Source organism: Artibeus jamaicensis, unplaced genomic scaffold (assembly GCF_021234435.1).
Source record: "Artibeus jamaicensis isolate MK-2021 breed Jamaican fruit bat unplaced genomic scaffold, CSHL_Jam_final contig_233, whole genome shotgun sequence".
In the NCBI taxonomy this organism is placed as follows: domain Eukaryota; kingdom Metazoa; phylum Chordata; class Mammalia; order Chiroptera; family Phyllostomidae; genus Artibeus; species Artibeus jamaicensis.
This window is the reverse complement of record NW_026521486.1, coordinates 47,350,296-47,370,346: the sequence shown is the minus strand read 5'-3', so window position 1 is coordinate 47,370,346 and position 20,051 is coordinate 47,350,296. Positions and strand designations below refer to the sequence as shown.

Genomic DNA, 20,051 nt, shown 5'->3' with positions numbered 1-20,051 from the left:
GGCTGGCAGGGCATGAAGAAAACCCCGTTTTTCTTTGCCAGAGGACAGTGAGGCTCTCCAGAGAGCGCTAGTCCCAAGAACTGACAGCTGCCCACAGTCAGAGGGGCCCAGCTCTCCCTGCCTTGGGGTCCAGGGGTCTCTATCCCGGAGGAGTGGCAGGGAGCCGAGTAGAGGACTTGGGGCAGGGGCAAGGAGCCAGAGAGGACGCTTTTCCCACCCCCGGAGAGCTCAAGCTGCCGCTGCCATGGTTACGTCTGCTTCCTGTTTGATTCATCTCAAACACCAGAAAGGGGGGGGCCAGACTCCTAGCTTGGCCACCACTGCGTGGGGCTGTTTACAACAGCCGCATGTGGGATTCCCAGAAAGAGACTCCAAACCGGACATCCTGCGGCTGCAAAATACCCAGGTGTCAAGAGCTAAAAATAGCTGCCACCCAGCCCTAGCGCGGGGAAAGGGGCCTGCTTGCTGTGAAGCCAAAGGCCAGAGGGCCAGCTTTGTGGAGGGCTCGCTTTGTGCCTCTCACATCCAGCCTCCCCTCCCGCTGGCTCACAGCTGCGGAGCCTGCTGAGCTGCAGGCCCCTTGCCTTGGGCTGACAGGAGGCATTGTGGCAGGCGCCTGTCCCAGGCCACTCACCTGGGAGTGCAGCCTCTGTCCCATGGCCAGCTGGCCCCTCTACCGGCACTGTGGACCTTGCTTTGGGATGCTAATGAGAGAGCCTCAGAGGGACTTGGGAGCTTCTAGAGGAGGGATATGGCAGAGCACCTGAGAGTGGGGGAAATGAAGCCGCTGTTCCTCAAAGCCCCCAAACCTGTTGCCAGCCCCATGTTCCCCTGTGAAGTCTGAAATTGTGATGTGGAACTGGGGAAGCCAACAGTTACTTGCTGTCCAGAAAGGCGATTCTTCAGGATCGTCTTCACGGGGCCCCAGAGATGAAATAGGCAGCTTCTGCCCTCGGACCAGGGGCGGGGTTTACTGCTGGTACTGGTCTCTGGGGGGGGCCGTGTGATTTTTCAGTCTTCCCCTGTGCCCAGCAAGGCCCTGCCTTTGCTCTCTCCGAGATGGCCCGTGGAGTGAAAGTGCCGGGGAGGAGCAGTGGAGTATATTGGTTATGAACACGGATTCTGGAGCTTAATTGCCTGACCCAGGTCCCAGCTGAGCCTCTTCCAGGTTATGTGACTTCAGACAAGTTGTTTATTTAATACTGCTGGGCCTCAGTCAACTGATCTCTTTAATGGGGATAAAAACAGTAACCACTTCACTGGTGTGTGTGAGGGTTAGATGAATTAGCACATGTAAGGAAGTCACTTAGAACAACTTCCAGCACGTAGTCAAGTATGAGTTTACACAAGTTCAGATGGAAGAAAGTGGGATGAGACCAGTGGGAGAGGCGAGGGGTAAGAGATGGGGCTGGGGGCTGCATCCGGGAGAAAATGGACTGTGGTAGAGGAGGGAGGATGAAATGCTTATGCCAGAATGGAGGCTGCGGACAAGTTCAAGGGCAAGCAGGATGAATCACAGCCATTAAGGCAGCATCTACCACATGCTAGGTGCTTCACAGGCAGCATTGCTAATCTCAGATGACTGCTTCCAAGCAGTTCTGCTTATCCTTTTATTACTTGGGCGGCTGAAGCTGGGCCAGGTTACACTGTGTCCCTGGCTCTCCCTGCTGGTCACTGAGGGAGTCAGAGTTCGAACCCAGGTCCAGCTGACCTGGAAGCCAATGTCCTCTATCCTCCGGACTCTCACTTGCATCACTTCACGTGGCAGGAGTTTCCAGGCAGCTTGCAGCCCCCTGAATTCCGAATAAATCTGAGCAATAAGCTGCTTAGTGCCAAGAAAATGAGTAAGAGAATTTCTGGAAGGGGGAATACAAGAAACTGTTAAAAAAAAAGGGGGGGGGGTTGATTCTAGGAAAGTTCAAGGGAGTTGGATGAGTAAGAAACTTTGTTTCATATGTTTTGAGACTCTGAATTTTTTTTAGTATCTGTAAGCAGCAAACTTTTTCATTTAAAAAAATTGTGAGTTTTATTTTAAACTCCTTGAAAGTGAGAACCAGCTTTCATTCCTATTTCCGCCTCTTCAACTCCTGGATGAGTGACCTCACCTGGACTACTTAGTACCTGCGCCTGGGATGGACTTTTTTGGATTCCCCCAGCAGTGGCCTGGCCTGGCCTGGCTGTACCACTGACCTGCTAGGGGACCATGCATGACCTAGCCCCTTGCCCTCTCTCCGCCCTCCTCTGTGAAGCGAGAGTGTGTTGGCCTGAACAATCTGAAAGCCCCACCGGGTCCTAAAGTTCTCAGATTCTGAGAGCCGAGAGCCTTCAAGAAGGGCTTCTCCGCGCTCAGCCCTCTCTTTGTGTCACAGAGGCCTGGCAACTGTGATGTCCTTTCTCGTGTTTTCTTGTTTTTGGATCTTCCTGAAGCCATCTCACCTCCAGCTTTCCTCTTCTCCGCCAGCCCAATACGGAGTCAAGCTTTGTGCTGCCTGTGTCAGGGAAACAGAACCGGAGCTGCAACGTGGGGTACCAAGGGGGTCAGCTTGGAACCCAGTGCTTGGCCTGCTGCTGCCTGCTTTCCTCTGGCTGCTGGGCCTGGGTCTTCCTGCTGCTCCTTTGAGCCAGTCAGGAGACCAGGCAGGTGGAACAGCTGCAAAATGGCTTTGGAGGTGCCAGGAGGGGGCTTCTGGGTGGCAAAGCCCTCCCCTTGACAAAGGGCCTTCTGCACCTGAGAGAGCAGGTGGTCAGCCAGGGCTCAGGTTTCTGCTGGGCAGGTAAGGCCCAAGGCAACAAGGTAGGAGGGGAGACCAGCTCATGCAGGTGCCCAGGGACAGAAGAGTGGCCTTTGTGTCTGCTCTGGAGGTTGCTGAGGGCTGGGGTGCACACGCGAAGCAGGATTTCTGGGGCTGTCTGATTCCGGGTGAGAGCAGGTGTTCCGGTTTGGGGAGCTGCTGTGGTCAGCCCAGCCCCTCAGTGCCAGGTACACTGCCTCTTCAGCCTGACTGCAGTTGCTTCCCAAGACAGTAGAAGTGGGGGGTTGCCAGGATTCCAAAAAGAAGGGGTCTCCATTCTGGCCAGGGGATGTGCAGAGAAGGGTCCATTCAGTCCTGATCGTATTTCAGTTTCACCCCAGATTAGTGGTAACAGTGCTCAGAGAGAGGTCGAGGAGAAGAGGGGTCCCAACTTCATCCCCTAACCTGGGATGTAGGGTGTTCACTGTCTGGTTTCAGTTCAGCCACTAACTGGTTGTCTTTCGATACCTTTCCTCCCTCTGGGACACAGGAGAGCTGTGCCCCAGGTCTTGTCTCTGTTGCTCTGGGCTCTTCTGAACTCAGAGGTTGTCAGCACAGAGCCAGGGTATCAGGGGAGAAGCAGAACTTCTTCCAGGAATTGCTTTTGGACACAGCTCCTGTTGGCAGTACATCCGTGGGTGCACACACACATGTGGGCTTCCATGTGTGCCCACGACTTTTCTGAACAGAATTTAGACCACCGATCAGCATCACAAACCATCTCTCTGGGGCCGGGTAGCAAACACCACAGAGTTCAGGGTCATTAGTTTTTCTCCTGTGCAGAGAGTGCATGGTGTACAGAATTCGTGGTTACTGGGGGAGTGGCGTGCAGAGAACCTGGCTCTGTTCCCAAGCATGAATGCTGCTGACCAGCCCTCGGGCAGGGACGGAGGGAGGCAGGAGAGAATTCCCTGAAGGCAGGGCCCTAGGGCTCACGTGCCTCTGAGAGTGCACGCTGGAGCCTGGCTCAGAAACCTCTCTCGAGGGACCAGGTCCTGCAGAAGAAAGAGGAGGTCTTAAGGGATAGGAGGACCTGGGATAGAGGTTGCCATGTCCCGGGGTGGAGAGGCTGCCTCTGACACCAGTATTCCTTGGGGCTCACAGACCCTGAGAAATATTCATGCCATGTCCCAGGCAGGGGGCCAGGAGAAAGTCATTATGTTCGAGTCACCAGTTTCTAACAGAGCCTGCTGTGTGCCCAGCAAGGTGTTGTGTGCAGATGGGCATGGCTTACAAACGACACCCCGGAGATCATACTTAATGGAGTGTCCACGTGGTAGACAGAGAATGGGCGCTCTGGCCAGCCAAGAGAGGTCAGGGTGAGCTTCATGAGGACGTGGGCTTGGACTGGACTTCAAAAGATGGGCCGAATTTGAATAGGTGGAGTGGCATTTCCCTACCAAACATTGCCATTTAAAGCGTGGAGCCCTGGCCTCTGAGGGCAGATGGTGGGAGTCCCTCTGTGCCTGGAGTTGCCCCTCCCCCAGCAGTGCCTGCCTGCAGGGAGTTCTCCTTTTCAGCTCTGGAAGAGGAACTGGGGCTGCCCCTTAGACCCAAAAGCACAGCCCTCGCCCGCTGTCCTCCAGAAAATACTCCTTCTGCCTGAAGAGGGCTTCCGGGTGTTCACCAGGTGCCCCCACCAGGTGCCCCCACCAGGTGCCCCCACCAGGTGCCCCTCCAGGCGGCGTCCCAATCTCCTGGCCTCCTGTCTCCTTGGCTCTGAGCTGGGACAGCAGGCTGGAGAGTGTCCATCTTGGATAGATGGCCTCAGGACTCATCTGTGTCTCTCCCACCCTGTCCAGTCTCATTATTCCTCAGGGCCTCTTTCCTGTTGACCAGATCTGGCCCCACCGAAGGGTTTCATGGCTTCTAATGGGAGGGGGGACTGGGCTGGGCTTTGGAGCCTGGGACAGGTGGCCATCTCCACAAGGAAACACTTCTATTTTCAGGTTATTTGTGAAAAAGGCTGAGCATTTGTCTGGGGGAGCAGGCTGTAGGACACAGGATGGAGCAGTAGGAGAAAAGGGGTACCTACTCTGGGGTCCTTGGACTATGCATTCCACCACTTCCCAGCTCCCACCAGATCTGACCTGACCCCTGGGCCGAGACCCAGCCCCTCTCCCACTGTGGAGCCTCTGTGGGCTCAGCACCCCTTCTCCAAGCCTGCTTCTCCCTGTCCCTCCTGGGGTCTTTAGCTCGGCCTCCACAGGTCTCAGCAGCCATGCTGTCTCAGCAGCCTTTTTTCTCTTTAGGCTGCAGGAGTCGGGGCCCAGGGAAGATTGTATCTGCGCACACTGGGAGGACTGGGGGCGTCGTTGGGTGACTGGGGCCTCCTTGGGTTCCCGCTGTGTCCTGAGCTCCTTCATGCAGGGTGAACTGAGTGGCTTAGTACATCAGATGAGGAAGAGTGAGTTGAGGACTATTCTCGTCCAGCATGAGAACTGGGGGGAAGGAGTGGGGTAGAGTCTTCTCTTTTCAGTTAGTTGCTGGTGCAGGTGCTGGGGTTTGGAGGGCTCCAGCTGGACGGGGGCCTCCTGCAGTGGCCGGGTGTCTGCCTGGCTTAGGCCTCACTCTTCCCCCTCACCTCTCCGCAGCCCCTTCACTCCAGCTCTCTTCTCTCTACAGATGGGACCCAGGTGACCCCGGGTGCCCACTGCCCCAGGCCCCCTGGCACAGGTAAGCGTCAGTCCTTAGGGAGAATGTGGTGGGAAGGGGAAGATGAGGGTGGAAAGGACAACGGAAGAGAGAGGAGCTGAGTGGTGGTCGGGCAGGGGAGCTGGCTGGTCAGCCAGAGAGGCAGGAGGTTGGGGTTCCAGGGGAGAGGGTGACGTCGGGGTTTCATGGGGAAGGGGTGAGGAGTGGAGTTAAGGAGGCAACTCTGGATCCAGGCTGGCCCCAGTGCTAGGAAGCATGACAGGAAGAGGGCAGGCAGGATGCTCCTCTTATCCTTGCTGGATGCAGTGAAACAGGAAGGCATGTGGGAAGCTAATGTTTACACTCAGGCCCCGGTCTCCCATCAGGCTCATGTTCTTGACTGTTGGCTTTGTCCTCGTGCCAGCCCTGCAAGGTGGGCACGGCAGCCCTTGCAGGATGGGAGGGTGCCTTGTGCTGCTCGGACCGGAGGGGGAGGACCCCTCTTCCCGGTTCTCTCACCTTCCTTACCTCCTGCTCAGGTTAGGACAGGCCTGTGGCCTGGGGCTGGGGCTGGATGCAGGCTGCCTCCTCCTTAACTTCAGCCAGTATCCACTTTGGGCCCACTGGGTACATACCTGATGCCTAGTAGTTATACATGGCAAGGAGAAATGAAGGCAAGATATCCTCTTTGCTTTCATCCTGGCTGCCTAAAAGCTTATAGGCAGGCTGGGGAAGCTAGGACACAGAAATAAAAAGGAAAATAATAGTAGACTCTAATATGTGACCAGTGCCAAAGGAGGGGACAGCTGATTCATGTGTTCAGCCACCCATTCGGAACACATTAAATTCACCACCTATTGTTATTTAGTCTTCACAGATGTGAGATTTTCTAAAAATTAAATACAGAAACTAGGAAAAGAAAAAAGGAACGTTAACGAACCCCATCTCTGTGCCAGGGCACCTCTCCGGGCATTTGGGGAAGATCGATGTGTTCACTGATGGTATCTATTGGGTGCTGTTCTAGGTGCTGGATAAGGTGCAATAAACAAGTCCCTGCCCTTGGAGCTTAAGTCAGGCGGGGTCCCCACCCGCGCTGTGCATACGGGGCACGGAACTGTCCGCGTGATTGAAAGCCACAGGGCGCTGGGCTGAGTCTAGGGAAGTGCAAAGACTAGCTGGGCTTGGAAGAAAGGGTAGGACCTGGAAAAGTAGAATTGAGCCCTGGCCAGTGTGGCTCAGTTGGTTGGAGTGACATCTAATAAACTGAAAGGTCACAGGTTCGATTCCAGGTCAGGGCATATGCCTACACTGCAGGTTCAGTCCCCCGCCACCCCCACCCCATTGAGGCACGTGCAAGATGCAACTGATCGATGTTCTTCTCTCACATTGACGTTTTTCTCACTCCCTTCTTCTCTCTCTAATCTATAAGCATGTCCTTGGATGAGGATTTAAAAAAAAAAGGGAAAATGTAGAATTGAGGGCTGAGGACAGCACCAGGAGAGGGACATTGTGAGCAGAGCTCAGAGGACAGAAGGCATGTGGGCTGTGACAGGATGGGAGCTGATGGCTGTAACGGGAGGTTTGGGTTCCGGTGTAGGAGACAAAGTTCAGAGAAGCTGGGTTAGCACCAGGTCGTCCAGATGCCGAGTCTCCCTGGGAGCCGTTCCCACACTCTCAGGAGCCTTTTGCTCTGGAGGCCGCCACAGTGCTGGGAGTGAGGGATAGGGCCGCTCACGGTCCGCGTGTGGCTGAAGCCACTGGCTGCAAGTCCGGTGGCCTGCCTTGGCTTCCTCTAGGTCCCTCTGGCGTCATCAGGGGAGTCACCCTGGGAAGCCAGGACACCAGATGTGGAAGGACTGAGACCCTTCCTGGGGCCGGGCTGTGTTGGCATTGGAGGCCTAGACTCAGCCAGCATGACTCTGGGTTCCCTAGATGGACGAGTAAACAAGGGGTTGGAAAGTCAAAGCTGTGAATTGCCTGCTAGGGGTACACCTGGGTGCACAGCCTCCGGCTCTGGTCTCCCGGCATCTGGAGAGTCGTGGGGGCACCTCCTTGCTCTGCTCTTCTCTCGTCTGTTTCACAGTGTGAGAATATGAGAGCCAGTGCCCCTTAGCGACAGTCTACTGTAGTCCCCTCCCCTTTGCCCATGAGCAACCCCTGTGAGGGGAGACAGCTTCCTGAAAGTCGATGGGAACACGGAGCCGGAGCACTGGCCTTGGCAGGCTCTCAATCTTCCCTGAGTGGGGCGTGGGGGGCCTTCACCTGAGCCTCAGCTTCCTTATTTGGGGCAACAGAATAGTAACAAGCACTACCCAGGGCATATGGAGGGTGATGAGGTTAGAGGGGTTTGCAGCCACACATGCGTGTGTTCTGCAGATGTTAAGATAATGACTAGTAATGGTTGAGTTGGGCCTAGAGGTCGGTTTTCCTGGCTCCCTGGCTGGCGCTTTGCGTAGTGCCTTCCAGCCCCCCTCGGCCTCAGGCCCTGAGGACAGCCTGGGGCTGTCCTAGTGGGGATTGCTCAGCAATGGCTGAGCTGAAGGAGGCCTCTCCAGAAAGGTTCCAGTGCTCGCGTGCTCCCTCGAGGGCACCTGCTCCCACACCTGCCTGCCTCCCCTTCTCGGGGAATATCTCTGGCTGCTCAGCCGGCCTGGCCCAGCTGGCTGTGCTGGTGGAGAACCTGGTCCGGCAGCTAGTTATAAATAGCCCCTGCACCCACAGCCTTGGCAGGGTGCTCCTGGCATGGGTGCAGAGGACACTCGAGAAGAGGCAGCTGAGCTGTGTCCTCACCACAGCAGGCCCAGAGCTGGCGTGAGGGCGCCTGGGAGCAGGCTCCGTGGGCACGTGGGCTGTGCAGGCCTGGGGTGGTGGCCAAGGCTTGGCTGTAGGTTTGAGGCACTGCTTCCTATGGCCTGGGACAGAGTAGGGAGGATGGTGACCAAGAGGGCCTGCGAGGCCCTTTGGGGTTGGAGGCTGAGTAAAGGGGACTGTGTACTGGCCTGATCTCTTTGAGGACAGCTCATTGGGGGCAGCTGGGCCAAATCCTCATTCCAGAGGGGCAGAAATGAAGGAGGGCAGGGCTCAGAACGTACCATCAAAGGGCTCTCAGCCCATCTCTAAATCCCCATAGCCCTAGCCTTCCCCCTGGAGAGGCAGCATATTTAGTGGCAAAGCAGTGTGTTCCGAGTTACAATTCAGTACCTGTGAGAGACTATCCCTGTGGAGTTCATATCGCCTCCTTTCTTACGGGTGAAGTGGAATTGAAAATAAGCACCTTATAGGACTGTGGTAAGGATGTAGTAAGGAAAAGGACCCTAGAGCCTGTTTTGTCATTTTGAGTCAAGTGAGCCTGAAGGAGGCTGATGAAGTTGTAACTGTGCACCTGCAGACAAACTTTCCAGCTGACTCTGTTCCCTCCGTGTGTCCTCAGGCTGCCCCAGGCCCCGTGCAGACGCGCCAGGCTCTCAGCCCCAGCCCATGGACCTGCGGGTGGGCCAGCGGCCCCCGGTGGAGCCGCCGCCGGAGCCCGCACTGCTGGCCCTGCAGCACCCCCAGCACCTGCACCACCACCTCTTCCTGGCAGGCCTGCAGCAGCAGCGCTCAGTGGAGTCCATGAGGGTAAAGATAGAGCTCTCTGTGCGTGAGACAGCCAGGCAGCCTTGGGCTCAGCCCCCAGACCCCCTCCCTCCCTTTAGCCTCCCCCCAGATCCTTGTCTCAGTCCTCAACTCCTCGCCCCTTCCTGGGCGGCTGGCCCTGCCCACAGCTCTCAATGGACACGCCGATGCCCGAGTTGTCGGTGGGGCAGCAGGAGCAAGAGCTGCGGCAGCTTCTCAACAAGGACAAGAGTAAGCGAAGTAAGGATGGAGGCCGCCCTGCCCAGGATCCATGGCTCACCCACCTGGGCATGTACAGGCTGGGCTGGGAGTGACACCAGCTTGGGTGTCCCTCTGCTTGATGGGCCCTGCCTGTGAATGTAGGCGGGGATGGAAATGGTGCGGGGCAGTCTGAGGTGGGGCTTGGGACTTGGCTGTTGCCTGGGGAGTCCCTGGGACACCTTGTACTGGGGGTGTGGACAAGGCCACAGGCAGAGAATGTACAGGGCGGCCACCTGTCCACCCACCCAAAACCCAGTCATGGTTTTCTGCCCCTGCAGGTGCGGTGGCCAGCAGCGTAGTCAAGCAGAAGCTGGCGGAGGTGATTCTGAAGAAACAGCAGGCAGCCTTAGAGAGAACGGTCCATCCCAGTAGCCCCAGCATTCCGTACAGGTAACCCCCTCCAGGCCTTGCCATGCCCTCTCCTCGCTATATGTCCTCCTGTGAGCACTCAGGTACCCCTCCGCTTCCTCCCAGCTGCCTATCACCTCACCTGTGCACCTCACCTCCCTTAGTAATACCTTCTCCAGTCCCCTCGCCCAGCTGACACCTGCCCTCTTCTCTCCTTCCACCATCTCGCCCCATCCCCCACCTGAGGCCCTTCGTCCTTGTGCATGCGCACACACACACACACACACACACACACACCCACCCAATACTGGCTTTCTTCCACATGAGTCCCTTCTCTTTTTGTGTCCCTGCTAAGCACAAAAATATCCTGGCTCCTAGAGCAGATTCCTCCCACCAGAGACAGTCCCCAATGTGTCTGGGACCCTGGCTCCTCTGTTCAGGCCAGAGGTCTGCATGTGGTCTGCTGGTAGGAGGGATGGCCTGATGCTGCATCCGAGAGATGGCCCCTGTTCCTGCCAGTCCCACACTGCCTACCCTGCTGGCTGCCACCTCCCCTGGCGGGTGGCCGTGCTCAGAAAGGGGCCCCTGAGGAATGAGGTGGCCGCCAGGCCTCTGGGCCTCCCTCCCCTCTGAAGCAGCCTTGGCGCTCACCCCACAGGACTCTCGAGCCCTTGGAGACGGAAGGAGCTGCCCGCTCCATGCTCAGCAGCTTTCTGCCCCCTGTTCCCAGCCTGCCCAGTGACCCCCCCGAACACTTCCCTCTGCGTAAGACGGGTGAGTGGCACAGGCAGGCGGGGACCCTCCTGGGGAGTTCAGGGGGTGGGCCTTGAGTACGGGATGACTGGGAAGGAGGGCTAACTGGCAGAAGTGGGGAGGGTGGGTGTGGGGCCGAGTAACGCTGGTGCTCCCACAGTCTCTGAGCCCAACCTGAAGCTGCGCTACAAGCCCAAGAAGTCCCTGGAGCGGAGGAAGAATCCACTGCTCAGAAAGGAGAGCGCCCCACCCAGCCTCCGGCGGCGTCCTGCAGAGACCCTTGGAGGTGAGGACCAGCAGAGTGGGTGGGGGAGACTGTGCTTGTCCTTTTGGGTCAGGTTCCGCCAAGACGGGTCCCTTCCTCAGAGTTGCTATGGGCGGTTGTACAGGGCATGTCCTACACGCTCGCCAGGGGGTGAGTCGGGGCTCAAAGGCAGCCCCCACTCTGTTGGTGAAGCTGTCTTCTACCCAGAAAGGGCACCTAAAAAAAGTGTCCAAAGGCTAGTGGTGGCCTGTCCTCCCCCTGCGCTGCTGGGAGGAAAGCAGCAGGCGGAGGCTGCCCTCCCGGCCGCCGGCTGCCGCCTGGCCTCTGACCGAGCCTCCCCCTCTCCCTGACCCTCAGACTCCTCCCCCAGCAGTAGCAGCACGCCTGCGTCAGGGTGCAGCTCTCCCAACGACAGCGAGCATGGGCCCAACCCCATCCTGGGCTCTGAGGTAAGGCCCTGCTGGCTGGACTCTCCAGAGGTAGCTCTGAGGCTCAGCCTTCCTCTCAGCGAATGGCCCTGACCTGGCTGGGGCCCTTGGGTCTGGGCAGCCCCACCTGAGCCTCCTGGGTGGTCTGGGGAAGGTGTGCCCCGGGGTGAAGGTCTGGGACCGGTGACCCCTGCCCTGCTCCCCATGGCAGGCGCTCTTGGGCCCGCGGCTGTGGCGGCGGCAGGAGACCTCTCTGGCCCCTTTCGCCTTGCCGACAGTGTCCTTGCTGCCCACAATCACACTGGGGCTGCCCACCCCTGCCAGGGTGAGTGGCTGAGGTGCCCTCCCCCATGCCAAGCTCCCCGGTGTCCTCCACTCCCTTCTCCTGCTGCCTCGCTCGCCCCATCGCCTTCACTGTTCTCTCTGCTGGAACCTGCTCCCCTGTGATTCCTCTCCCTGTCTCCCCCAGGTTGATGGTGACCGCAGGACCCATCCGACTCTGGGCCCTCGGGGGCCGGTCCTAGGGAGCCCCCATGCTCCCCTCTTCCTGCCCCATGGCCTGGAGCCCGAGGCTGGGGGCGCCCTGCCCTCTCGCCTGCAGCCCATTCTCCTCCTGGATCCCTCGGTCTCTCACACCCCCCTGCTGACTGGTGAGTCCCACTGCTTCTCCAGGGGAGGGGCTAGATCCCTGCCCCCTGGCAGGGTCCAAGCTTGGGACAGGTCCCATCCCTCCTGTCCCCTCTGCTGCCCCCTATCTTTCTGCGAGTCTCCCTGCTGAGTCCCTGCCCCCCTCCTGTGCCCTTGTTTCTTTCCATTCTTCCCCATGCTTCCCACCTTATGCCCCTCCCACCGCGTTCTTTCCAGTGCCCGGGCTTGGGCCCCTGCCCTTCCACTTTGCCCAGTCCTTACTGACCACCGAGCGGTTCTCCGGGTCAGGCCTCCACCGGCCGCTGAGCCGGACCCGCTCAGAGCCTTTGCCCCCAAGTGCCACCGCCCCCCCATCACTGGGCCCCCTGCAGCCCCGCCTGGAGCGGCTCAAACCTCACGTGCAGCTGATCAAGGTGAGGGGAACTGGGCAGGGGAGGTGGTGACGGGTTGCTTAACTGGGCCCATGGGGGCTGAAAGAAGAAGGGAGGCTGTGGAAGGGCAGGGACCTGGCAGGCCAGAGTGAGGATGTGGTTCCTGGGGCCAAGAGCTGCACGGCCCCTGGAACCCCAGCCACCTAGCCCACCACGTCCCGCCCCACATCCCACACTCCGGCGTGGCCTCTCAGCACACATCTTCCCTCCTCAGAGGCCAGCCAAGCCGAGTGAGAAGCCCCGACTGCGGCAGATACCCTCCGCCGAGGACCTGGAGACGGACGGCGGGGGAGCGGGGCTGCGGGGGGACGACAGCCTGGAGCGCAGGGAGCTGGGCCGCGGGCAGCACGAAGCTGGAGGCCCCGTTGCCCTCCAGCAGCACCCGCAGGTACGGCAGGGCCCGTGCGAGCCCTCGGAAGGTGTGCTCAGGGGGTGCTGGGCCTGGCATAGATGGAGGGGAGGGAGGGAGGGAGGATATTAGTGCAGGGACCAGCTCTGAGACCATGGGTGTCCCACCAGAGCCACACCGAGGTGCAGAAGCACAGGCACACGCGTGCATACGGGCAGGGGTGCATGCAGGCACACTCGGGGCAAGGCCGTGTCCCTTGTCCAGCCGTGGGGATAGCCTTTCGTGGCCTCTACACACTTCCACCCTGGGACTTCACCAGTTACACCGTTTCCGGGAAGGTGCTTGGGCAGGAAATGGGGCGGCGCAGGCTTCACCAGAGCACTTGCCTCGGCTCCGGAGGACGAGGGTCTGAAATCGAGGTGTCGCAGGGTTGGTTCACTCTGAGAGCGGTGAGGGGAGGTGATGTTCCGGGTCTTTCTCCTCAGCGTGGGGACCACTGCCTCCTCCAGGTGTCCTCACATTCATTGTCTTCCTTCTGTCCATGCCTGTGTCCAAATTCCTCCTCTTTGTGAGGACAAGAGTCATGTTAGTTTAGGGCTCCCTCTAATGACTTCATGTTGACTTATGACCTCTGTAAAGACCCTGTCCCCGATTCAGGCCACATTCCGAGGTACTGGGGGTTAGGGTTTCCTTCATAAACATGAAGTGGGCCCGTAAGATGTGGTGACAGTCCCCCAATGTGCAGGGGCTCGCGGGGAGCTGCACAGACCTTGGAGACGAGATCCTGGTCAGAGCCGGGCCTGACCCCTGGGCCCGAGACCCCTGCACCGGGAACACTGAGGGCCCAGGGAGCTCTGGGGGAATGGGGTGGTCCGTCCAGGGTGCAGATCTCTGGGAGGGCTACTGAGGCAGGGAGCGTAGAGTCAAGGCCAGGGCCTGGCTGGAAGGCGAGACTGGAGGCACCCTGGGAGCTCTTCAGGAGGGGGGTCTGCGAGGAGGTTTCCGAGACTCTATGCACATGGGGCAGGATCCTGAGAACCTGGAGCCTGACACCCCGTGTGCCCCTCAGGTGCTCCTTTGGGAGCAGCAGCGACTGGCCGGGCGGCTCCCCCGGGCAGGCACTGGAGACTCCCTGCTGCTTCCCCTGGCCCAGGGCGGTCACCGGCCCCTGTCCAGGACTCAGTCATCCCCAGCCGCGCCTGCCTCACTGCCAACCCCGGAGCCCGCCAGCCAGGCCCGTGTCCTGCCCAGCTCAGAGGCCCCCTCCAGGACCCTGCCCTTCACCACAGGTAAGACCTGCTGCTTTAGGGTGGGGCAGGAGGAAGGGGGCGGGACACACAGACGCTCCGGCCCTGCACACGCCTGCGTGACGGTATCACGCAGGGTGTATTTCGAGGCCATGGAGTGCCTTCTTGGTCTCGTGAGGTCTGCACAGCGTCCCTGAGGCAGGGGTGGTTCTCATTTCGCACATGAGAAGACCGGGCTCAGGAAATCTGAGGTGACAAGCTTGTGGTCAAACAGCAAGCTGGCAGTCAGGCCAGGCTAAGAGCTGTCAGGGTCTCCTGACAGCTAGTTCAGACCTTCCAAAAATGGCATTCTTTGTTTTTGCTCTGCCTGTAAAAAGACCCCAAAAGCATTTGTAGAAGTCTTGAAAAATGCAGAAAATCATAAAAATAGAATAAAAATCACCAATTCCATCACCCAGAGAGACAACCATCCTTTTTTTTTTTTTTTTTTTTAAAGGTTTTATTTACTTATTTTCAGAGAGAGGGGAAGGGAGGGAGAAAGAGAGGGAGAGAAACCTCAGCTGGCTGCCTCTGTCACACGTCCCCAGCCGGGGACCTGCACCGGGCCCGCCCCCCAGGCACCTGCCCGGACTGAGAAACAGCGGCCTCTGGGCTTGCACGCGGGCGCCCCATCCGCTGAGCCACACCAGCCGGGGCGGAGGCAGCCACTCTCAAGTGCTGCTGTGTTCTGTCCGTCTCTGTCCCGGCCACATGCACACATTGTACCCTGCTTTATTCAGTTGACATGTTATGAACATGTCGTGATGTAATTAATCTATAGAAATGAGATTTTTATAGTATTTCATCATGGTATTTTATTTTGATTTGAAGGTTTCTTGCTGTTTGGGCAGTTAGATGGTTGCTCATTTTTCCTCAGTTGGATGTCCTTGTCCATACATCGTCACTCACCCCTGGGATTGTTTTCCGGGGTTCATTCTCAAGGAGCGGCATCCCAGGGACAAATGGCACGAGCATTTTGAAGGTCCCTGAGACTTGCCGAATGTGGCCGTCCCACTGGCAGTGTCCAGGGCCCTCTTCTAGGAGTCCTGCCGAAACAGTCGCTTCCCCAAAACTGCGTCTGTCTTGTCACATGGCCCAGTGTCATGGTGGGCTTCCCGGCTCCCAGTTTTGGGTTTCTGAGGAATTCTTTCTCTTGCTCCTCCTCAGTAGCCTATCTGAGTCGGGACATGCAGGCGAGAGCCCAACACTGGGCCTCCCTTTGCTCGGCCCTGAGTTCTTGAGGTCACAGTGGATGTGTTAGGCCACATGAGGAGGGCCCGGGTGTCAGGAAGGCAGTGGCCGTGGAGCAGTCATGTCGACTGGGGCCGTGTCGGTGTTTGTGTGGGGTGGCGAGGCTGCCTGGTAAGCAGGGGGGTGCGTGAGTCGATGTGAAGGGCCAAGGTTCAGGATGGGGTGTGGGCTGTGTGCGCCAGGCCCGGTTCCCGTAGGGCGTTGGGGCAGGCGTTGGGGGTGCCCGGGCCCGGCTCTGACCCCTGCGCCTGCCAGGGCTGGTCTATGACTCGGTCATGCTGAAGCACCAGTGCTCCTGCGGAGACAACAGCAGGCACCCGGAGCACGCGGGCCGCATCCAGAGCATCTGGTCCCGGCTGCAGGAGCGGGGACTCCGAAGCCAGTGTGAGGTTAGGAGGCAGAGCGGGCTCTGGAACCGAGGCGGTGGCAGCAACGGGAGGGAAGCGAGTAGAGGCCCCGGGCCCCGCATGCGATGGAGGGACTGGCCTGCTGGGCAAGCGGGGCCTCAGGAGCTCTGTGGGCCCCTCCTCAGTGTCTGCGGGGCCGGAAGGCCTCCCTGGAGGAGCTGCAGTCGGTGCACTCCGAGCGGCACGTGCTCCTCTACGGCACCAACCCCCTCAGCCGCCTCAAACTGGACAACGGGAAGCTGGCAGGTAGGGGCCCAGTAGTGTCAGGGGCCCCTGTACCTCCCCTGGCTCACCTAGCCCACCCAGCCCATCTCTCTCGTCTCAGCTCTGCCCAGCCTGTCCCTCTAAGCATCCTCGACACCCCCATGCCACCCCTAGTCCCTCTGCCGCCCGCCCCTGCCTCGCCCGTGCACCCGCCCCGGCCCTCTTTTCAGGACCTCCCTGCTTGTCAGCCAGGCCAGAGGCCAGGAGGATTCAGCTCACACACACTGAGCCTCTTTCCACAGGGCTCCTGGCACAGCGGATGTTTGTGATGCTGCCCTGTGGTGGGGTTGGGGTAAGTGTGCCTGGGGGCCCTGAGTGGGCATTGCATGGGCATTCAGATCTCCTCCTTTCCATTCCCCAGGCCCAGCCCCTGCCTGCTTGTTTTCGTGGTTCTGCCAGACCTGGCGGGCCAGGGGCTTTCCTATAGTGCCCCTCTGCCGGCTAGGTGCTCCTTGCGGACAGGTGTGTCCTCAGCCCACCAGTGTCTCCTGAGTGTGGAGCCCTGTGCCTCACACTTAGACTGTGCTTGGTAAATGTCCAGTGAGGCTCCAAGAGCAGGGCCAAGGTCATCTCCCTCGTAAAACCCCAGAGCCCAGGAGTCGGGACTGGCCATTCCACTGGAGTGAGCCTCCAGGCAGAGCCAGGGCTGCCTGGGCTGGGACTGTGGAGGTGCCTCCAATGTCCTTAGTGACTCAGGCGCTTCCCTCCCTCTCACCAGCTTTCCTCCCTCCCTCCTTACCCTGCCTGGGGGGCTTCCTGCCTCCCTAGAAGTGCTCTCTTTGCCTAAAAATGTCCCTGCAGTGGTTTCCCGCCAGGTGTGTGAGGCAGGGGATGGAGGCCTAGTTCTGGAGGGAAGCGGGAACTGCAGCCGGGGGGGACTGTTGGGAGCCAGTCAGTGCCCTGTTCACAACTTCCCATTTCTTGCCACTTTCTGATTTTTCCAACTGTTTTTGCTTCTGTTTTCTCCTCCCTCCTCTCCCTCTCTGTCTCTCTCTTTCTCTCTCTTTCTCCAGCCTCTTGAGACTCTCTCTGCCTTCCTCGCCTCTCTTGGTCCGCCTCGCCCTCCCCATCTCCCCATCATGCCCCCCGGCCCCTCCCTAGCCTTGAGGCCCAGGGACTGGGTTTGGGGGGCCTCCCAGCCTGGGCTAGGGGCCCTGAGTGGAAGACAGTGGTGCAGACGGCCCCTCGAGATCCGACCGTCCCGCAGGGCCTGAGCAGAGCCAGCTGGGGCTTAAAACCCGCTCCCGGCCCAAACCCCAAGTCCCGCCCAGGTAACGCCACGCCCCCTCCTCTGACCGGGGAGGCAGGCGCGATGCCGCTGGCAGAGTGCTGGCCAGATGCGGGCTGGTGATATGGACTGAAGCTGGGAAGGAGACGTCGTGCCGGGACTGGGGATACAGGAGGCCTTGCCTTGGGGCGGGGGGGCACTGGGGAGGCAGCACTGTCTGCCCAGCTCCCTGCCCCTGGGGTCCTGGCCATGGGGGGGCACTGCCCATGGGCCCTAGCTCCTGGGGGAAGCCTTGGATGATGCGGGCCCTGACTCTGGCCCCCGCAGGTGGACACTGACACCATCTGGAATGAACTGCACTCTTCCAATGCAGCCCGTTGGGCCGCCGGCAGCGTAACGGATCTGGCCTTCAAAGTGGCTTCCCATGAGCTAAAGGTAGGAGGTCTGGGTTGAAGGTAGGCAAGCCACAGGAGAGGTAGCAGGATGGGGCAGCAGGGAAGGCCGGACCCAGAACCCCAGATGTCTCTGTGGCTAGCACCACAGGGTTTTGGAAGGGAAATCGAGAGCTCTGGGAACCCAAATGAGATTTGAACCAGGCTCAAATTACTTGGCGGAGAGTCCAGCCACTGTGATCCAGGACCTTTGATCTCTAAGAGATGCAAGGTCACGACCACCCAGGATCGTTTAACACAGGCCCAGTGTGTGACTGTAGGTAGGGTGTAGAGACATCTCTAGGCCTCCGCGCATCAGCACATTGGTCCTTTGCAGTGCTGAGGTTTTGTAGACCAAGTCGGTGCTCTGGGCTGGGCACCTTACAGGGGCTTGTCCTGAGATCCCCCCTGGCCCCCATTGTTTAGGAGCTCAGCACCAGGTGGTCATGGTGTCCTCAGTGTCATTGTCCCTTGGTGGGTCTTTACAGTTAAGGGAGCAGCCCTGGGTTTAAGCTCCTGGCTCCACTGTTTACACCAGGCAGCTTTGCACAAGTTGCTTAACCTGCCTAAGCTTCAGATTTCTCATGTCTGTAAACTAGAGATAAAACTGTTTATCTTATGGAGATACTGGGAGGATTAGATAACATTTACCCCAGAGAGATGTTGTAAAGATGAAATCCAGTGTTTATAAAGTGCTTAGCACAGTGCCAGGCACGTAGGTTAGGCTCAACAAGCAGCTGTTGTTATTACGAAGTGCTAACAGCCAGGACACATGAGGGCAGGGGCTTCTGCGTTCCCGTCCGGCCGGAGAGCGGAGGCTGCCCGGCCTGGGGGCTGAGTACCAGGGCACCTCAGACCCGTCCTGGCCACGCACGGTCAGCTGTTTCCCTATGACTCCTTCTCTCGGGAGTAGCCTGGGGCTCAGGCTGGGGTCAGAGGTTCACAGAGATGAGGTCAGAAAGCTGGCTGTTTGATTGATAAGCCTTCTTTTCCTTTCCAGAACGGTTTTGCTGTGGTTCGGCCCCCAGGACACCACGCAGACCATTCCACAGCCATGTAAGGCCCAGAGGAGGCTTGGGTGGGGTGAGCTTTCTGGGGCTGGACCAGGCCAGGGGTAGGTGGAGAGAGGAGGCTGGAGAGAGTGTGCTGTCAGGGCCTCTGTTCTCTCCTCCCAGGGGCTTCTGCTTCTTCAACTCGGTGGCCATCGCCTGCCGGCAGCTGCAACAACAGGGCAAGGCTAGCCGGATCCTCATCGTGGACTGGGTAGGTGCGGGTGCCTGGCCCCCAGACCCCAGAGCCCTGGGGAAAGAGCCCTGCGCCTGGCGGCAGAGGATGTTGTTCCGTGTCCCAGTTCTGCGTCGGCCTCCTGTGCCTCAGGTCCCCTGTGTGTGAGATGTGGGTGATGTGGGTGAGGATAACACCCACCTCCCAGGGGCCGTGAGGACGCCCAGGGGAGATGGTGAATGGGAGGACCTTCAGCCGTAACAGACCCCACAAGGGGAGACCAGGACGAGTGCTGCCTTTTGGCCTCTTTTGGCTTCTTCCTGTAGATTTCATTTCTGCTTTTCCCCTATAGGGACCGACAGTAACAGTAACAGCAGATAACCTTGCATACCACTAATCACACTGAGAGTTTTCACAGGCGATGTATTTAATCCTACCACCTGGTCCTCAGATAAGGAAAGTGAGCACAGAGAGGTTAAGTACTTGCACACAGCCACGCACATCATATGTCCCGACACTGGGATTTGAAACCAGGTGGTAACCTGCAGCGTACGCGCATCTAACTATGAAGCTGCCCCGCTCTGCGCTGGCATCTGTGAATGGGACATTCCCATGCAGAAGCTGAGGACTTTGGAGGAGCTTTCATACTTGCACCCATGCATGGTCCTGTGAAGTTACCAAGTGCAAGGCCGCAGCTGTTCCTAGGATGGACAGTGCTGGGCGTCATGTACCTCCCTGCCCCTTGGTAGCTGAGCTTGGTCTCTGGTCACCTGCATTTCCCTGTGGCCTGGGACCAGACGCAGTCGTGAGGATTTCCGACACGTGTGACCCCGGACTGTTCCCCCTCCTGCCCCGCACTCTCTCTCTGTCAGGCCTGCCCTTGGCAGCCCTCCACCCCTCAGGGTCTCATGTCACAGCCACCCCCTTCAGCAGGATGTGTGTGTGCATCCATACATACACAGAGAGACTGAGGCTCAGAGACGGCCTGTGGATTACTTGGGGTCCCTCGACAGTTCAGCTCTAGGGACCCCCATTTCCTCACCCCCAGTTTAGGGCCCTGACCCTCGGAATGGTCACTGACCTCAAACCCTTCCAACCTGTTCCAGCCTCCATCTCTGCATTCAGACCTTCCCTAACCCCTGCCCGTCTCCCACGCAGGATGTTCACCATGGCAATGGCACCCAGCAAACCTTCTACCAGGACCCCAGTGTGCTCTACATCTCCCTGCATCGCCACGACGATGGCAACTTCTTCCCAGGCAGTGGGGCTGTGGATGAGGTAACCAGCCCCACGCCGGGCCTGCCCCTCCCAGCCCTGCTATGCTCCCTCGTGACCGGTGCCCTGCCTCTGTCGCAGCCAGCAGTGTGACCCTAGGGACATCGTTTAGCCTCTCTGATTCTCAGTGTCTCCGTCTGAATGTGAAGCGGGTGCACGAG

The 20,051-nt window shown here is 58.9% G+C and overlaps 1 protein-coding gene across 5 annotated transcripts in view; it reads left to right on the top strand.

Annotated features, from left to right (window-relative positions):
• Positions 1–20,051, top strand: part of HDAC7 (histone deacetylase 7) — a 41,438-nt gene that overhangs the window by 15,864 nt on the left and 5,523 nt on the right. For 2 of the 5 annotated variants that reach the window (XM_037135543.2, XM_037135513.2), the window contains exons 2-20: positions 5,418–5,468; positions 8,857–9,044; positions 9,191–9,281; positions 9,581–9,692; positions 10,309–10,424; positions 10,564–10,689; positions 11,026–11,117; positions 11,308–11,421; positions 11,566–11,746; positions 11,961–12,157; positions 12,390–12,563; positions 13,594–13,813; positions 15,317–15,450; positions 15,594–15,714; positions 15,975–16,024; positions 17,288–17,395; positions 18,392–18,447; positions 18,567–18,654; positions 19,774–19,893. In XM_037135543.2, coding sequence (XP_036991438.2) covers positions 8,904–9,044; positions 9,191–9,281; positions 9,581–9,692; positions 10,309–10,424; positions 10,564–10,689; positions 11,026–11,117; positions 11,308–11,421; positions 11,566–11,746; positions 11,961–12,157; positions 12,390–12,563; positions 13,594–13,813; positions 15,317–15,450; positions 15,594–15,714; positions 15,975–16,024; positions 17,288–17,395; positions 18,392–18,447; positions 18,567–18,654; positions 19,774–19,893 — 2,241 coding nt within the window. In that variant the 5' untranslated portion in view covers positions 5,418–5,468; positions 8,857–8,903. The remainder of the gene's footprint in view (positions 1–5,417; positions 5,469–8,856; positions 9,045–9,190; positions 9,282–9,580; positions 9,693–10,308; positions 10,425–10,563; positions 10,690–11,025; positions 11,118–11,307; positions 11,422–11,565; positions 11,747–11,960; positions 12,158–12,389; positions 12,564–13,593; positions 13,814–15,316; positions 15,451–15,593; positions 15,715–15,974; positions 16,025–17,287; positions 17,396–18,391; positions 18,448–18,566; positions 18,655–19,773; positions 19,894–20,051) is intronic. The other 3 variants (XM_037135519.2, XM_037135523.2, XM_037135532.2) reach the window with 3 other exon arrangements.